This window comes from Mus musculus, chromosome 2 (assembly GCF_000001635.26).
Source record: "Mus musculus strain C57BL/6J chromosome 2, GRCm38.p6 C57BL/6J".
Taxonomy (NCBI): domain Eukaryota; kingdom Metazoa; phylum Chordata; class Mammalia; order Rodentia; family Muridae; genus Mus; species Mus musculus.
Window position 1 is genome coordinate 17,517,259 of NC_000068.7, and position 16,474 is coordinate 17,533,732.

Here is a 16,474-nt window from a genome sequence, read left to right on the forward strand (position 1 = left end):
CTAAATCTATATTCTTTTGTGTAGCTTCCTAAACACAGTGAACTTTGAGCACTTCTGTAATTCTGGCAACACAATAAAACAAAGCTGAAGTTAAACAGATTAGAACAAATTGATGGATATAATATTTTAAAAAGTTAACTTTGTTACAGTCAACAATATAACCATGAAAGAAAAATCAAGGAAACAATGCATGCAAGCCAAAAAAAAAAAAAAAAAAAAAAAGATAGTTTCCTTCTTGTTAGCCTTTGAATTGAGCAGAGTCGGGCAGTTGTGTCTTCTTTTCTGTCATGGTCACCAGGGCCACCTTCTAACCCTTTTCTATGGAGAGAATACAATTCTACTTGAAAAGAAAAAGAAAGAATATCTAAACTTCTATTTGAAGGACCTAGGGCTTTTGCGGAGACTCTGCTAATTTCCCAATTCAAAGGTCAAGAAGTAAAATTCACACAATATAGTTCCTCTAAGAAAATAAAATATCAGATGGTGACTGTGGCTACATATAACCACACTTATACACATGCACACCCTCTAGCTTCCACATTGTAGCTTGCTCTTTAATTGTGCTTGCCTACTGTCCTTGGAGTACTGGTAGGTTTTAAGCTGAATCTTTGCAATAAGGCTCCCTTGAATTATGATTTTCTAATAAAGACAAAGTAACATTTGAGTGTCGCTCTTATTAACTAAAATGACAAGTTTTAAGCATATCTCCCCAAATCCATCAAAATCATAATTATATAGCATAACGATTAATGATAGTCCACAAATACATAAGACTTCTAGTTTTTCCTTAATATTTATGATCCTCCTGCTGTGAAATATGTCCCACAATACAATTAAGTCGAGGAGAAAATTCAGATGTTATATAAGTTTGAAATTGTATCATGCCCTAGAAATAAAGCCATTTCCCAAATGCTAGTCTTTATTAGGCTCCCACAGTATAAGCAGCCTTTCCTTCCTCTAGATTCTCTCCTCTACTCTGGCTTATAGTCACTTAAGCCCGAGCTCACCTTCCAATCAAAGACATTCAAAGTTTACATTTTGAGCTATAGAATTTAACCAAAATTTGGAAAGGTTCAAGACATATTTATGGCTATATGTTAGCTTCTCTTCCATGAACACAACCAGAAGTTGACTGAAATGGTAGCAGTAGAAGGCTACTTTTAAGGCTACTGACCAAGCTGGTTTATAAGAATGGTTTATAATTCTATCCTGCATCAGAGTTTTTCAAAGTGCCTTTACAGAGTACACATCATTCCTCGCTTTAGATCTTCCCTGTAATGTATGTAGACTACATCTGCCTCAGTGCTTTTGCAGATGGGATTGTGCCTCGCACTGCCACCCCCAAATATTCAGACAGTGAAGCTCTGACTATATTTGGAATCCAGTCTTTAAGAACTTAAACCAAAGTTAAATGAGGGCATAAGGGCGGGGTCTCAACCCCATTGGATCAATGGCCTGTTTAAAAATAAAAAGGAAGATGAGCTGCATAGCAAAGAAAGGAAAAGACACACGTGTGGCCATTGATGGTTTGCAACCTAGCAACAGGGTCCCAACCAGAACCCAACCCCACTCAACCTCAACCTAGCATGGTCTGGCTCTAGAACCATGCAAAAACAAATCTCTTTTGTATTAAGCACCCAGCCTGTGGTATTTGCAATATAGACTTACTATGATGGGAATGTGAAATGTTCACTCCTGTGGTTGAATACTTGAGCCCCAACTGGTGGTGCTGTTTTGGGAGGTGTTTTAATTAGGGTTTTGTTGCTATGAAGAGATGCCATGACAACAGCAGCTCTTCTAAAGGCAAATGCCTAATACTGACAGATTTAAGATTCAGCCCCATTGGATGGAGCACAAGGTCCCCAATGAAGGAGCCAGAGAAAGTACCCAGGGAGCTGAAGAGGTCTGAAACCCCATAGGAGGAACATCAATATGAACTAACCAGTACCCCAAGAGCTCCTTGGAACTATACCACCCATCAAAGAAAATACATGGTGAAACTTGTGGCTCTAGCTATATATGTAGCAGAGGATGGCCTACCGGTAATCAATGGGAGGAGAGGCCCTTGGTCCTGTGAAGACTATGCCCCAGTATAGGGGAATGCCAGGACCAGGAATAGGAGTGGGTGGATTGAGGAGCAGGGGGGGGGGGAATAGGGGACTTTTAGAGGGGAAATTAGGAAAGGGGATAGCATTTGAGATGTAAATAAATAAAATATCTAAAAAAAATTTAAAGAGTACTCAAAAACAAACAAACAAACAAAAGATTCAGCCCCATTATCATCATGACAGGAAACATGGCATCATGCAGGCAGACTTGGTGCTGGAGAAGCCAAGAGTTCTGTATTGTGATTTGAAGGCAGCCAAGAGGAGACTATCTTCCACACTAGGCAGAGCCTGAGCATAGAAGGCCACCTCAAAGCCCACCTACACAGTGACACACCTCCTCCAACAAGGCCACACCTCCTAATAGTGCCACTCCCTATGGCCAAGCATTCAAGCACACGAATCTATGGGGGCCAAACCTATTCAAACCACCACAGAAGGCTACAGAAATTTTGGGACATGGTGCCCAGCTGGCATACATACACCAATAAGGGTGGCCCTTGAAGGTGATAGACATACTGGTTCTGATGAGAGCACTCTAGTTTGTGAGCTGACAAGTTTTGAGGAAGCCTATGCTGTAAGTTTCCACCACCTTGGCCTCAGCCGCTTACCTCTGCCTCCTCCACCATGATGGATGGCATCCTCTTAGCAGAATAAATCCTTCCTCCCTCCATCACTTCTGTCAGAGGCTCTGCCAGAGTACTGAGAAAGCTAATACAAAACTGAAGCCGTTTTTATAAGTCTTTTGTTTTGTTTTGTTTTGTTTTGTTTTGTTTTGTTTTGTTTTGTTAGGTATTTATTTCATTTACATTTCCAATGCTATCCCAAAAGTCCCCCATCCACTCCCCCACCCACCCACTCCCACTTCTTGGCCCTGGCATTCCCCTGTACTGAGGCAGATAAAGTTTGCATGACCAATGGGCCTCTCTTTCCACTGATGGCCGACTAGGCCATCTTCTGATACATATGCAGCTAGAGACACGAGCTCTGGGGGGTACTGGGTAGTTCATATTGTTGTTCCACCTATAGGGTTGCAGATCCCTTTAGTTCCTTGGTTACTTTCTCTAGCTCCTCCATTGGGGGCCCTGTGATCCATCCAATAGCTGACTGTGAGCATCCACTTCTGTGTTTGCTAGGCCCTGCCATAGTCTCACAAGAGACAGCTATATCAGGGTCCTTTCAGCAAAATCTTGCTAGTATATGCAATGGTGTCAGCGTTTAAAGGCTGATTATGGGATGGATCCCTGGATATGGCAATCACTAGATGGTCCATCCTTTCATCTCAGCTCCAAACTGTGTCTCTGTAACTCCTTCCATGGGTGTTTTGTTCCCAATTCTAAGAAGGGGCAAAGTGTCCACACTTTGGTCTTTGTTCTTCTTGAGTTTCATGTGTTTAGCAAATTGTATTTTATATCTTGGGTATTCTAAGTTTCTGGGCTAATATCCACTTATCAGTGAGTACATATTGTGTGAGTTCCTTTGTGATTGGGTTACCTCACTCACAATGATGCCCTCCAGGTCCATCTATTTGCCTAGGAATTTCATAAATTCATTCTTTTTAATAGCTGAGTAGTACTTCATTGTGTAAATGTATCACATTTTCTGTATCCATTCCTCTGTTGAGGGGCATCTGGGTTCTTTCCAGCTTCTGGCTATTATAAATAAGGCTGCTATGAACATAGTGGAGCATGTGTCCTTCTTACCGGTTGGAACATCTTTTGGATATATGACCAGGAGAGGTATTGCGGGATCCTCCGGTAATACTTTGTCCAATTTTCTGAGGAACTGCCAGACTGGTTTCCAGAGTCGTTGTACAAGCTTGCAATACCACCAACAATGGAAGAGTGTTCCTCTTTCTCCACATCCACGCCAGCATCTGCTGTCACCTGAATTTTTGATCTTAGCCATTCTGACTGGTGTGAGATGGAATCTCAGGGTTATTTTGATTTGCATTTCTCTGATGATTAAGGATGTTGAACATTTTTTCAGGTGCTTCTCAGCCATTTGGTATTCCTCAGGTGAGAATTCTTTGTTTAGCTCTGAGCCCCATTTTTTAATGGGGTTATTTGATTTTCTGGAGTTCACCTTCTTGAGTTCTTTATATATGTTGGATATTAGTCCCCTATCTGATTTAGGATAGGTAAAGATCCTTTCCCAATCTGTTGGTGGCCTATATAAGTCTTTATAAGATTTTTTTATGTTTGGTTTGGGTTTTGCTTTTTTTGTTTGTTTGTTTGTTTGTTTGGGTTTGGGGGGTTGGGTTTTTTTTGTTTTTTGTTTTTGGTTTTTTTGAGACCGGGTTTTTCTGTATAGCCCTGGAACTCACTTTGTAGACCAAGCTGGCCTCAAACTCAGAAATCTGCCTTCCTCTGCCTCCCAAGTTCTGGGATTAAAGGCGTGTGCCACCACGCCCGGCGGGTTTTGCTTTTTTATGTACTCTGACTTCAATGTTCTAGAACATGGGTAGTCCTTGCATTTTCAATATTCTTAGATTTTTAGGTCATACAGTAAGAAGCCATAAACCATACCTTACTGAGAAAGTATTGCTTCAGTCATTCTATAAAACTATAGAAGTCACCACATATTTAAGAAGCACACAAGAAAATGTAGGTATTGTCAAGCAATATAGCAAGAATGAAAAGAAATCAAAGCAATTTCTAAAAGTAAAGACCCTTCTAGAGTGGGATTTTGATAAGAAAGAAGACACAAAATATATTACTATTTTATAAATTATTGCCTCATGTGGCTACTCAGTGCACATTTACTGAGCATGGGTTGCATACCAAGTACTAACTGGGCCACCAGAAATCTTGTATTGAAAGAGCATATTAGTCCCTTCCTTTACTGTGACATTTGTCCTAAGAAAGGTGTTATGAGCCATGACTGAGAAATAGGGAGAAAGCTAAGCTAGCCCAAAACAGAAGAAGCGTGGGGAGGTATATGGCAACTCCTTTGTTCTCCAGCTTATCACTGTGCTGGATCACACCTTTCTATAGTCTAATGTGGAGCAGAGGAGGAAAAAATGCCAATGGACCCATAGAAGGAGATAGCAAGAGCAGAAAGATCAAGAACAAAGAGACCTGCTGGTAAGTATGGTAGAACATCATTAACAGTGTCAGAGTGTGGTCCCTTCTGTGGCATGGGTCTCAAGTTGGACCAGTCATTGATAGGCCATTCCCTCACTTTCTGCTCCATCTTTACTCCTGCACATCTTGTAGGCAGGAAAAATTGTAAACTGAAGATTTTGTGACTGGGTTGGTGTTCCAGTTCCTCCACTGAAGGCACCTTATAGGAGATGCCAGGTTCAGGCTCCATATCCCCTATTGCTAGGGTCATACTCATAGATTCCTGGAAATTTCCATTGCCTGGTACAACTATTATCAGAGAGGCCACTGATGGAAAGAGATGCAGAGACCCACAGCCAAACATTAGGTGGAGCCAGAAAAATTCTACAGAAGAGGGGGAGAAAGGATTGTAGGAGCCAGAGAGGTCAAAGACAACACAAAAAAACCTACAAAATCAACTAACCTGGCCCCAAAGGGACCCATAGAGACTGAACTGCCAAACGGGCAGCATGGATGGGACTGACATAGACCTTTGCACATATGTAAAAGCTGTGCAGCTTGGTCTTTATGTGGGACTTCTGACAGCAGGAACAGGGCTGGCTTTTTTGTCTACCTTTGGGACCGTTTCCCCCTACTGGGTGGCTCCTCTAGCCTAAACGGGAGACGAGCCTAGCCTTATTGCAACTGGTTATGCCAAAGCTAGTAGATATCCATGGGAGGCCTGCCCTGTTCTAGAGAGAAAGGGAGGGGGGATGGGGTGCTGGAGGGGTGAAGGCAGGACTGGGAGCAGAGGAGGGAGAGGAAACTGTGGATGTAAAGTAAATTAAATAATGAAGAAAGGAGAAATGAAGGGAGGGAGGGAGGGAGGGAGAGAGGGAGGGAGGGAGGGAGGGAGGGAGGGAGGGAGGGAGGGAGGGAGGGAGGGAGGGAGGAAAAGCCCACAGGGCTCAGAGACAAGAGGGACATCAAAGCTCAAATCTCAGCTCTCGGTAAACCAGGGATAGCCCTTGTTTTCCAGGCAAAGTATTTTCTATATTATCTTAAAGGCAGTAGGGATCCATGGACATATTCTAAAAGAAAGTTTGAAACAATCAAATGTGTGTTTTAGGAATAATTTGCAAGAGATCATGTGGCGAACGACCTGGGATGGAGCAAGAGCAATCAAGACTACTGCAGAAACCCAAGTAAGGAACAGGGGCCTGTTCCAAACAGAGGAGACAGTGTGCTCTGCTGTGCATTCTGGAGATTGAAGAATACTGACTGAAAGTGTAGACAATCTCTTTTCTCTTAAAGTTAATGAAGTAAAACTATGAGGTGTATAAAATACTGCTTACAGCCAGACTGTGGACTGTAACATGTGAAATGACTGTGGGCAATAAGATTAACCCTCCTCAGGGCACTGCAAGGATTCAAGAGGGGAGGAAGATCACTAACCAGTTGGTGAGTGCATGCTGGGGTCAGGGGTCAGGACTTCATTTTCCAGTGGTGTCAAATTGGCTGAAACAAGAGGAATGACTCACAGGAAAGTCCAGAGCAGATATCAAGTCCAGGCCTAAAAGAAACGGGCAAACGGTGTTGACAAGCAGTGGAAGATAAGGCCGGAAATAGTTCAGGGCAATTGTGAAAGGTCACTGGAGTCCATAAAGGGCATAGGAAGGCAGACTTCATCCTGCTGGGGGGGGGGGGGGGGCAGAGGAGGGTTTTATTTAATGGGTCACGAGCAAGATCTTGGTGAAGCAGATACTTAAGTAAGACTAATCTGAGGATGGAATTCCCGGTAGCACGGGAGATCATGAGGTGCTTCAAAGGAAGACAAAAGCCCAGTGCAGGAGCTGCTGTAGAGACTGAAACAGGAAGGCACGTGGTAAGCCTGGAAGCCTAGAAATGGGGAGGCAGGTGGTCTCAAAAGCAGCACCTCAAAAAATCACCTCTGGATGCCTAATCTGGATCCAAGCGGAAGTCACAGGTGCCTAGTCTCATATTTCGGTGGCTGCTTTCAAAGCTCCCCTCAAGGCAAAGCTATTTAGCAAGAAGCCCTGTTCTTGCCATGCACGAGTGATTACTGGTCTGAGACATATTTGTTTCTTTAAGTGACTGTGGCTAAAAAATTAGGGATAAAAAGCAGAGATCAGCCTTTGAAGTCCTGCCCTACGTGAAAAAATAAAGCAAAGCCAGCTGTGAGGGACACCATAAATGGGAAAGAAAGGGCCAAAAGGTAATTTTCCATATATTTTTCACAGGAAAGTGTAACTATTCCTTATAGAAATCCTTTCCCTGAGGAGAGAGGTTGTTCAGAGGGTCTAATTAAACAGTGTGTCAAAGTGTTCCGAAACCCATGAACTATTCATGAACATGTGTTAGACATTACAAGGAAAATATGTGCTATTGTCCCATCGATTTCTTTGGCATACTTCATCCTTGCTGTCAGAAAGCACCCTACTGACCCACTGTTACACTGGATTCTATCGGGGTTACTAACAGAGATGAGCTGGAGGTGAAATGCAGCCTGTTAAAGCGAGCTAGGAGGTCACCCTAAAAACACAAGCCTTCAAGGGTTTACATGTTAGCCATCAACTTCATAATTTATAGATTATGTTAATAAAACCATGATGGGTTATAATAAAATACCACCCCATTTTCCTTACATGCTATTTAGTGTACTGAACTACTTAAAGTCAAGAGCTTCTGTATAAAATTTTACTTAATGATACAAGTTATAGTGCCTGTATTAGGAGGAGACTTAACAAAAAAATCCATTTGCATGCTGCATGACTTTCTAATTTTTATCTTTCTCTCCTTTCAAAGCCTACGTCTGTGTTTGCTGTGTACCAACAGAAAGCAAGCTCCCCCAAGTCAGTTGTTTGGATTCATATAAGACCTAATTGCCTCCTACAGGATAATTTTGCCACCAGTTTACAATTAGCATGCATTTCTCATGCATGAGTTGACCCAATTACATAACAAATTTTACCTTTGGGGATTTCTCTTGACTGCTTGTCTTCTGTCCACCATACAGCTCAATTTTACACTGTCAGCAGCTGAACATGGTTACAGTCAGTCTCTGTCAAAATGATTTATTTAAATTACAAACAGAGACTAAATCCCGAGATAATCATGCCTGCGCTCTCACGCTCACCCTTACACTCAACCTAACTTTGAATCAAATCTTTTAATAGTCCATAGCCATTGTATTCAATTATTTGGTCTCAATAATCCAATATTTCTGAAGCTAACTTATAAAGTCCCGGGGAACTAAATCAGCAGTGTCCTTGTGAGTTTATTAATGGGCCTATAATTTATTTTACATTCTAAGTCAATGAAAATTTATGTGGCTATATCAAAAGAGTTAGGATTAATTACATTTCAGTATCAAATTACGGACAGCTTTTGATCTTTGCTTTTCTTGCAAAGCAAGCAAGCTTTCCTTATGAATGGATATGGTGGGTTCCAAGTGGTAGCAGTGAAAGTAGAGTTGGGAAACAGGATACATAATCAAAGCTGTAGACACAGAGTAAAAGAAATGGTCTGGTGGGCAGTGGTGTAAGGACACTCACATAGACACACAAACTGTGCAGCAAAGACAGGCACAAGCTCAAGCCGGTCTGATAAGAATCCACTTACCATTTCCATCCATCTCAGAAAGCCTGGCATTCTCTCATTGCTTTCTTTCTCTTTCCTCTTCACGTGATACCTTCCTTCCACCTATGATGAATTAGAAAACAAACAGTGTTTATCTAAGCCAGGAAGGCTGTAAAAAAACCTCTTGGGGCTTGATTTTACCATTTTGTTTCCCAATCTTTCCCCACACTGTGAGTTAATTGAAAGTGCAGCCCCTAGGTGTGCTTAAGCAGGCACAGGGAAAGACATCAGTCATCTCTGGCAGGCCACACTGAGTCCTTGCACTACTGAGCATGCTGCCTCACTACCCTGTTGCAGGTACCCTGAACACCCACCCTGTTCAGAGGTTAGAGCGTGGGAACCACCCAAAACTAGAGCTGTAATAAGCTAGAGGTATATGAACAAGACCGATGATATTTTAATGTTTCCCATGGGCATGATATTCCTAGATTTGTCTTTGTATGTGTACCTTACTAAACTATAGCTAATAAACGTACAAAGATGGATAATTATTTGTGGGGATGTCAAAGAAGGCCTGACTGACTTAATTGTGAAAACCTATAGAACTCAGAGATCCTACAACAGCACTTCCCGAAAACTTCCCTAGCTATATAGACTTGAAACAAAACCTCAACGTGTAAACATTGTCTACTATTAAACTTTTCAGCTGAATATCCCAACTTCCCATAAAAGACCATTTCTAAGCCCAACCAGTAAAACTCCCTTGGATACAAATGTCTCAAATTAAATAAAGACATCATCTGGAACATCACCCATCACTGGAGGGAAATGAGAGCTTTATTTTAAAAGCCAAGTTTTGCCTCTTTCCTATGGGTAAGGGAATTCCAAACCCACCTCTTTTCTTCTTTCTGCAGCTATGCTGAGGAGTGTAGAAGAACCACTTTAAATGCTAGTCCTTAAAGGGTTTCCCACGTTCGCTATGCCGTCATTATGGGTACCAAAATAAAGAAGGCAGGGCTAACCCACATTTATCTCTTTTATTATACAAAATTTGAAATTTAAGGTTCTACTTTATCCACAACCCTGTAACATTTGCAGACTGAGCAGCTATTTCCAAATGACTTCAATTCCTAGACAAATGAATGTGAGAGTGTCTGAAAAATTTTCATAACAGTGACAGACACAGACACAAGCAATCAAAAATGCCCACTCATCCATAACACATTACCCCAAACACCTAGGAGTTATTAAATTCACAGCTTCATGTCTTTATACTTTCCTCAGTCCAGAGGGGATTAACAGCAGCTTAGAAAGAGCCACTAAATATCCAAAGGCAAAATGAACTGGAAATATATTTTGTAAAGCAGATCAAAAAGAAAAATATAGACTATAATGATCACTTGGGTCCCCCCATCACCTGGGGTCTAATATAAAACTCAACTCACAAATCTCATCTCTTCTAATCATCAGGGTGAGCTCCACCTAACCATCTCTAGCACGAAGATTATAGGATCTTCCCAATTTAGAGTCTCGCTCACTTCTTCCTCTCAAAACAGAAACAATGCAGGTCAGACTCAAAAATATCTGCTTGGGGTTTTGCCTAGTATTGTTCGGTGGCTTTACATTAAAATGGTCTAGAGAGTAAGAAAAACCAACATGATACTTTTCAAATCTAGTCAGATTTCTTATGGCAAAAGACCCTGAAGTAATATGGAAAACCCAGTGTAGAATTGGAAAATTCCATAGGGTCATGGTCTTATAAATGAGTAATAAATTCATCAGATCTCAGAATACTTTGCAGCTCCCCTTCTTCAGAAGTAGGCTTAACAGAAATATTGTGAAATTTTTTCTTTACTGTAATTGATAAGCCCCATCATTGCTAAATGAACTAATACTGTAATTTTTATAGTACCTAACACCAAGAGAAAGCAAAAGGGGAGTAAATTAGTTGTGGTCTAAATTAGATGCTTTTTAAAATGACCATTGTCTGTCTCATAGGTTATATCTTATTGTTGCTTTGTATAGGCTGCTATGAACATGACAGTTATAGATTAATACATACCTGCGTTATAAGGGGTTTGGCATAGTTAAGAATGGATCTGCAAACGACCTCTGGCATTGAATATAAAGTATACTCCTGCTAATGATAAAGTTTCGTGAGAAGGTGAGTTATTTTCTGATTACTTATGAACACTGACTTAATTTGAACATAAATGAAAAGGCTTACCTCTGAGTGAGCTATAATCCTCCTGTTATCCATCACATGGTGGTCTTAAGAAGAGTTGCTTAGTTCTTTCAGAAATAAACTTCTATGCTAGTTGAGCATTTGAGAGAGAACTGAAGTTGGCATAACATTTTAAAACTCTGAGCAGAACTGTCATTGAAATGCATGTCCAGTTTGTACTTTTAAAGGAAGAATGGGTTTTTGATTTCAGGGGAGAATGAACGGGGAGAATGAAGATAATTATCTTTATTACTCATTATCGGCAGTCCAAAAAGTCTTAAGAAAAACCATGGGACAGGGTGGCTATCATCAGCTCCTAAAAGTCCACTCTGTCTCTTTAAATGAAGGAAAAAAACAACAACAACAACAACAACAAAACAAACCTCTAGTAGAAAATGTTCACATAAAGACCAAACAATGGGTAAATCATAGAGAATGTGATAAAAAAAAAAGAGGGGGGGGCTTTTCCTGGCCTTGAGATAACATTTTAAACACCAAATAGTTCTGACCCTGAACTTTTAAAAAATAAGATGCTAAACTCTATCTATAAATAGTGTGTGTGTGTGTGTAGATTTACATATATATGCTGTAGCTTATGACCATGACCTAGTCATGTTATTTAGGAATAAACATAAACAAATGTTTATTCCTAAAATTAGATGCAACATATGATTAACAAATATACAAAGTATGTACACAATAGAAAAGACCTTTTCTTTCTTTTTTTTTTAAACTATACTCAAGCTATATGTTAACTTTATATAGTTATCCACATGGTGAAAAACTATTGGTAAATTTAAATCCATCTGCTAATGATAAACATTTCCTAGAAATTAGGGCTATATTACTTATAGCATCTGTATACTCTGTGTGTGTGTGTGTGTGTGTGTGTGTGTGTGTGTGTATGTGTGTGTCTATTTGTAATACTTGTGACAGTGACATCCACAATCTCATGGTGGTGGTTGTAGCTTTGCATGTTTGCTATACCATGCACAGTTTTTAGTTTCCATTCTGGGTATCTAACATTAAACCTACTCCTTTGCATAAAAATGCATTTTGACATATTTAATGCAATACATTAGAAGAAATATAATCCCACATATGAATTACAAAAGTCAAGGATGGACGCATATCCCCTTTTAGCAAGTGCGAGAGTCACGTCCTAATGTGCCTCAGACTCCTTCCAGGCCCAGTTTTAGCTACTCCAGAAAATATATTACTAAAACGATGTAGTTTTCAAGAAGAAAACAACTACATAAACAAATGTTTATTCCTAAAATTAGATGTAACATATGATTAACAGATATACAAAGTATGTACACAATAGAAAAGACCTTTTCTTTCTTTTTTTTTTAAACTATACTCAAGCTATATGTTAACTTTATAGTTATCCACATGGTGAAAAACTATCAGAATTTTTTCATTACAAACATTTAATGTTGTCCAAATATGAAGGCTGGGAGATATTCAAAATATACGAAGAAGATACTGTTATAGACGGTAGGCTATAGATAAGTGACGAGATCAGAGGCCTGGGATTTGACAGGTGACGCTGGCATGCGTTGTGAGGAGACTGGACACACTCAGCAACAGCTATGCTTCACACACATTCAGTCTCACATTCCTACCCAGAGACACACTCCAGGGCCACCTCTCCATCAAGTAAAAGGGCACCTACATTACTGATCTGCTCCTGGGTCCTCTTCAGCCTCTGCAGCTCAGGAGTATCTGTGACAATGCTGAAGCCCCTGCCTTTGCTTTCTTCAAAATCTCTTTTGTACTTGACCTGACAAGAGAGAGGAAAGTCGATGTGTGTCCATTTGTTAGATATTATATGTAAGTAGTATACATGTAGTACTGATCTTCTCAGTGAAAATGCAACCCTTGGAGCCTGGGCTGCGCTGGGGAGGAGGGACATGAACCAACCAGCCCTACCTGTACGAACGACATCTACATCATACAGCAAACCATATGGGCATGATTTCACTGATAGATTATTACTGACAGATGTCTAGTAGATAAATGCTTATAAAAATATTTATAAAGAAGGCGACACTTCAGAATTAGAAAGCTTCTCACACTGGCCCTTGGTACACTGTGTGTAGAGGTATATAGATGTTTGTGTGCAGGCACAACCCTATAATCCAAGCATTCAGAAAGTAAGGTTTCTGGACCAAGGTTTCCAGATCATCTGGTGTCAAGAAGAGACTGGGATGTAGCCTATCTAGCAAGGCCAGACCCTGGGCTCAATCCTATCACTCAAATAACTTAGAGCAATAGACTTCCTTTTAATGGGGTTAATATTACAGTGTCCTGGCGGCTGAAACAGCTGCAGATAAATCTTACGAAGTCTGTCTCCTGTTAATCATACAGTGACCGTTTGGGACATCGGCTAAGTACTCGTTTTGTTAATGACTAGATGTTCACATTACTATGTTCTTGTTTTTAAGCCCAAGTATCAAGAACTCTGCAATCACAGGCTCCGAGTCCATACAATCCCCACTCTGCATTCAGAACTAAAATCTTCCAGTTAATAGTTAAATTATCATAGCATCTGATAAATTCATGGGTTTGTTGCAAATGCGGATCCTGAATAGGGTTGAAAGTTCTCTTAGTAGGATATATGTATGGTACTCTTTCACTGAGTGACACCCATATTTATAAACTTAGTTCTTGTCAAATATGGTTACCCTCGAGGCTACTGGAAGATTCTCTTTGGCCAGATGAGCTTTAAAGAAAAAAATTAAAACCTTGATTAAAAACAAATAGAAAATTTTTGGAAAATCATCAATTTCAGCTTAGGAATATCTCATTTTCTCTCCATGCTTTCCTTAATATCCTCCATAAATTCCTAAAAGTCTTAAGATCTTTACTTTAGCTATTGCCATAAATAAATGATCCAATAAATGGTTATATTTTTATTGCGGAGAAAAACGCTGACTGAGCTTGGCCTTCTAACCCCACTCCCCCAGCATCCATGAAGGTATACAGCACACGTCTGAAGACACACAGGCCCAAGGCACAGTCTCAGTCTATCTAAAATAAGCTGGTCAGATTAGCTGGTAGTGAGCACAGTAAGAGATACAGTTGCAAGATAATGGGAGCATGAAAAGATACTGAACACTGGAATTGTAAGTTTGGGACTGATTACCATCCAGCAGTCCTCAAGGCGTTCACAAGACACCTACGAACAGTTTGGTTTGGGCCTGCCTACTCAAGTGACTTGTTTGAAAAGTGTGCAATCTTCTCTGTAAATGGTTCTCAGTGTTTTAGAAGCTATTTCTTCCTTTCTAATGGTGTGGTACGCTCTCAACACCCACTCAAGCACCGACCACCCAGTATTTGTTTACTATATGCAGGGAGCCAAGGAACCATTAGTCAGCTCAGTCTCTTCCACACTCCCACCCACTTACATCCTACCCAGCTACCAGAGCACCTGCAGTGCATCATGGGAGTGGCTCAACAAATGCCTCAGAAAGACAGGAAAGCCAAGCATTAAACCTAGAGAACAGAGCGCTGGGCTGTCTCGCAAACAGGAAATAAAATGGCTCTGCATGTGCAGCATCTGCCCGAGGGACATGAGGAGGGGTGAAAGCCAGGACCCTCAGCTGAACACATGCATCCGAGTTTGAAAATACCGGCTACCACAGTGTGCTTATGAGTCATCTTACCTGACACATTGAGTCTAGTACTTATTAAGACTCATAAAAGCTACCCTTGCCCCAGCAAAACAAGATAAGAAAAAAGAAAAAAGAAAAAAAAGAAAGAAGCCTTTTCTTCCCTCGTGCTCAGCGTTGGCTATAAAACTTGTATGTCAGGTCTTTTTGTCTTCTCAACTGTTTCTCAAAAACAGTGTTTCGTGAGGATTCCACACATAACAACGGCCTCCACGGAGTGGCATTCTCAGGACTCCCCCCCCTTGAAAGCTTACTTATTTAGTCATTCACTCAGTCAAGAGTTGTTTCATGTTTGGAAACAGCACCTCAAAAAGGAGCCAACAATCCCTACCTCACGGAGCGTATGTTAGCATGCAGAGATGAAACAGACACAATCTAAGTCAAATGAACGATATGAAGCGAAGAATCCCAAAGGAAGAGATGCAAGACAGTGACAGGGACAGTGTCAGAAACACTGGATTCATACTCATACAGCGGGCAGAGGAAACTCTAGACAGAAGCTGCCCTTTCAGTAAGTCCTGTAGGGGTTGGGAGCAAGAGGAGTTGCCTTTACACAGGCTGCTTGGCAATAAGAACGGAAGAAAGGAGGAGAGCAGAGGAACAAGAGGTAGCGCGGGATGGCGCTGCGCGCACATCCTGAGGATGCTGGTCCGTCTTGCTCTTGAGACAGGATGCCCATGGAAGAGCATCAGAGCTGCACCACAATAGACTTATATTCAAACAGCCTCTCTCTGGAGAGGAACAAGAGGGAAGCAAGGGCACAGGCAGGGCAGTTAGTGTGGGGACCTCCTCACCACTGGTCCTCCACCAGCAAGCAGTCCTGAGGACACAGGAGGAGGCAGAGTTCTGGGTACAGCCTCAGGACCTTGCCTTCCTGGAAAGCTACCAGGTAGAGGTGCAATCTTGTTAAGTGGGTGTACTGGCTAGTTTTGTGTCAACTTGACACTAGCTGGAGTTATTACAGAGAAAGGAGCTTCAGTTGGGGAAATGCCTCCACGAGATCCAGCTGTAAGGTGTTTTCTCAATTAGTGATCAAGGGGCAAGTCCCCTTGTGAGTGGTGCCATCTCTGGGCTTGTAGTCTTGGGTTCTATAAGAGAAAGCTGAGCAAGCCAGGGGAAGCAAGCCAGTAGGTAACATCCCTCCAGGATCTTTGCATCAGCTTCTGCTTTCTGACTTGCTTGAGTTCCAGTCCTGACATCCTTGGTGATGAACAGCAGTATGGAAGTATAAGCTGAATAAACCCTTTCCTCCCCAACTTGTTTCTTGGTCATGATGTTTTGTGCAGGAATAGAAACCTTGACTAAGATAGCTGTCAAGAGCACACACACCACAAACACACACATACTGAAATTCTAATATCAAATTTTAAAAATTCATACAACAGTCCATTTGAGTTTTTAGTAATTTTTTGCAAAGTAACTTAAAATGTTATTTCAAAATTCTATTCAATATTGATATTCTATGTTTGTCCATATGTTGGCATTCTGAGTGTTTATCTGTATAGATATATGGATATAGATGCATGCACACGTGTATTCATGGTCACACATGTGCATGTTTGTGTACATAGACTTAAAGTACACAGGTTCATACACTTTATACATGGACACGACATAAAAATCAGGCACAGAATAATAAAGATTGATTCACTCACTAGCAAAAGAAATGACCTAGATAGTGAACCTCCAGGTACAGAAAGTTAAGTCAGCCATTCTAAGTTACTTCATCTTAATGGAAATGTTTGACAGCAGAAACTCAAGGTTTAAAGGCAGGAGGAAAAAAATCAAAAGCACAAAAGGGTGTTCTATAAAGCCAATTCCAAA

General features: G+C 41.0%; 1 protein-coding gene across 10 annotated transcripts in view; it reads right to left on the minus strand.

Moving 5' to 3' along the window:
- The window catches only part of Nebl (nebulette), a 392,277-nt gene that overhangs the window by 174,586 nt on the left and 201,217 nt on the right, over window positions 1–16,474 (minus strand). For 6 of the 10 annotated variants that reach the window (XR_003953725.1, XR_003953726.1, XM_006497556.4 and 3 more), the window contains exons 4-6: window positions 10,195–12,759; window positions 8,792–8,872; window positions 8,142–8,231 (exon numbers count right to left, since the gene is read on the minus strand). Coding sequence is in view for 1 of the 10 variants with exons in the window: in NM_028757.3 (NP_083033.1) it covers window positions 12,652–12,759 (108 nt within the window). In the remaining 9 variants the exon portion in view is untranslated. Of the gene's footprint in view, window positions 1–8,141; window positions 8,232–8,791; window positions 8,873–10,194; window positions 12,760–16,474 lie in introns of those variants that run through there. The other 4 variants (NR_156125.1, NM_028757.3, NR_156124.1 and 1 more) reach the window with 3 other exon arrangements.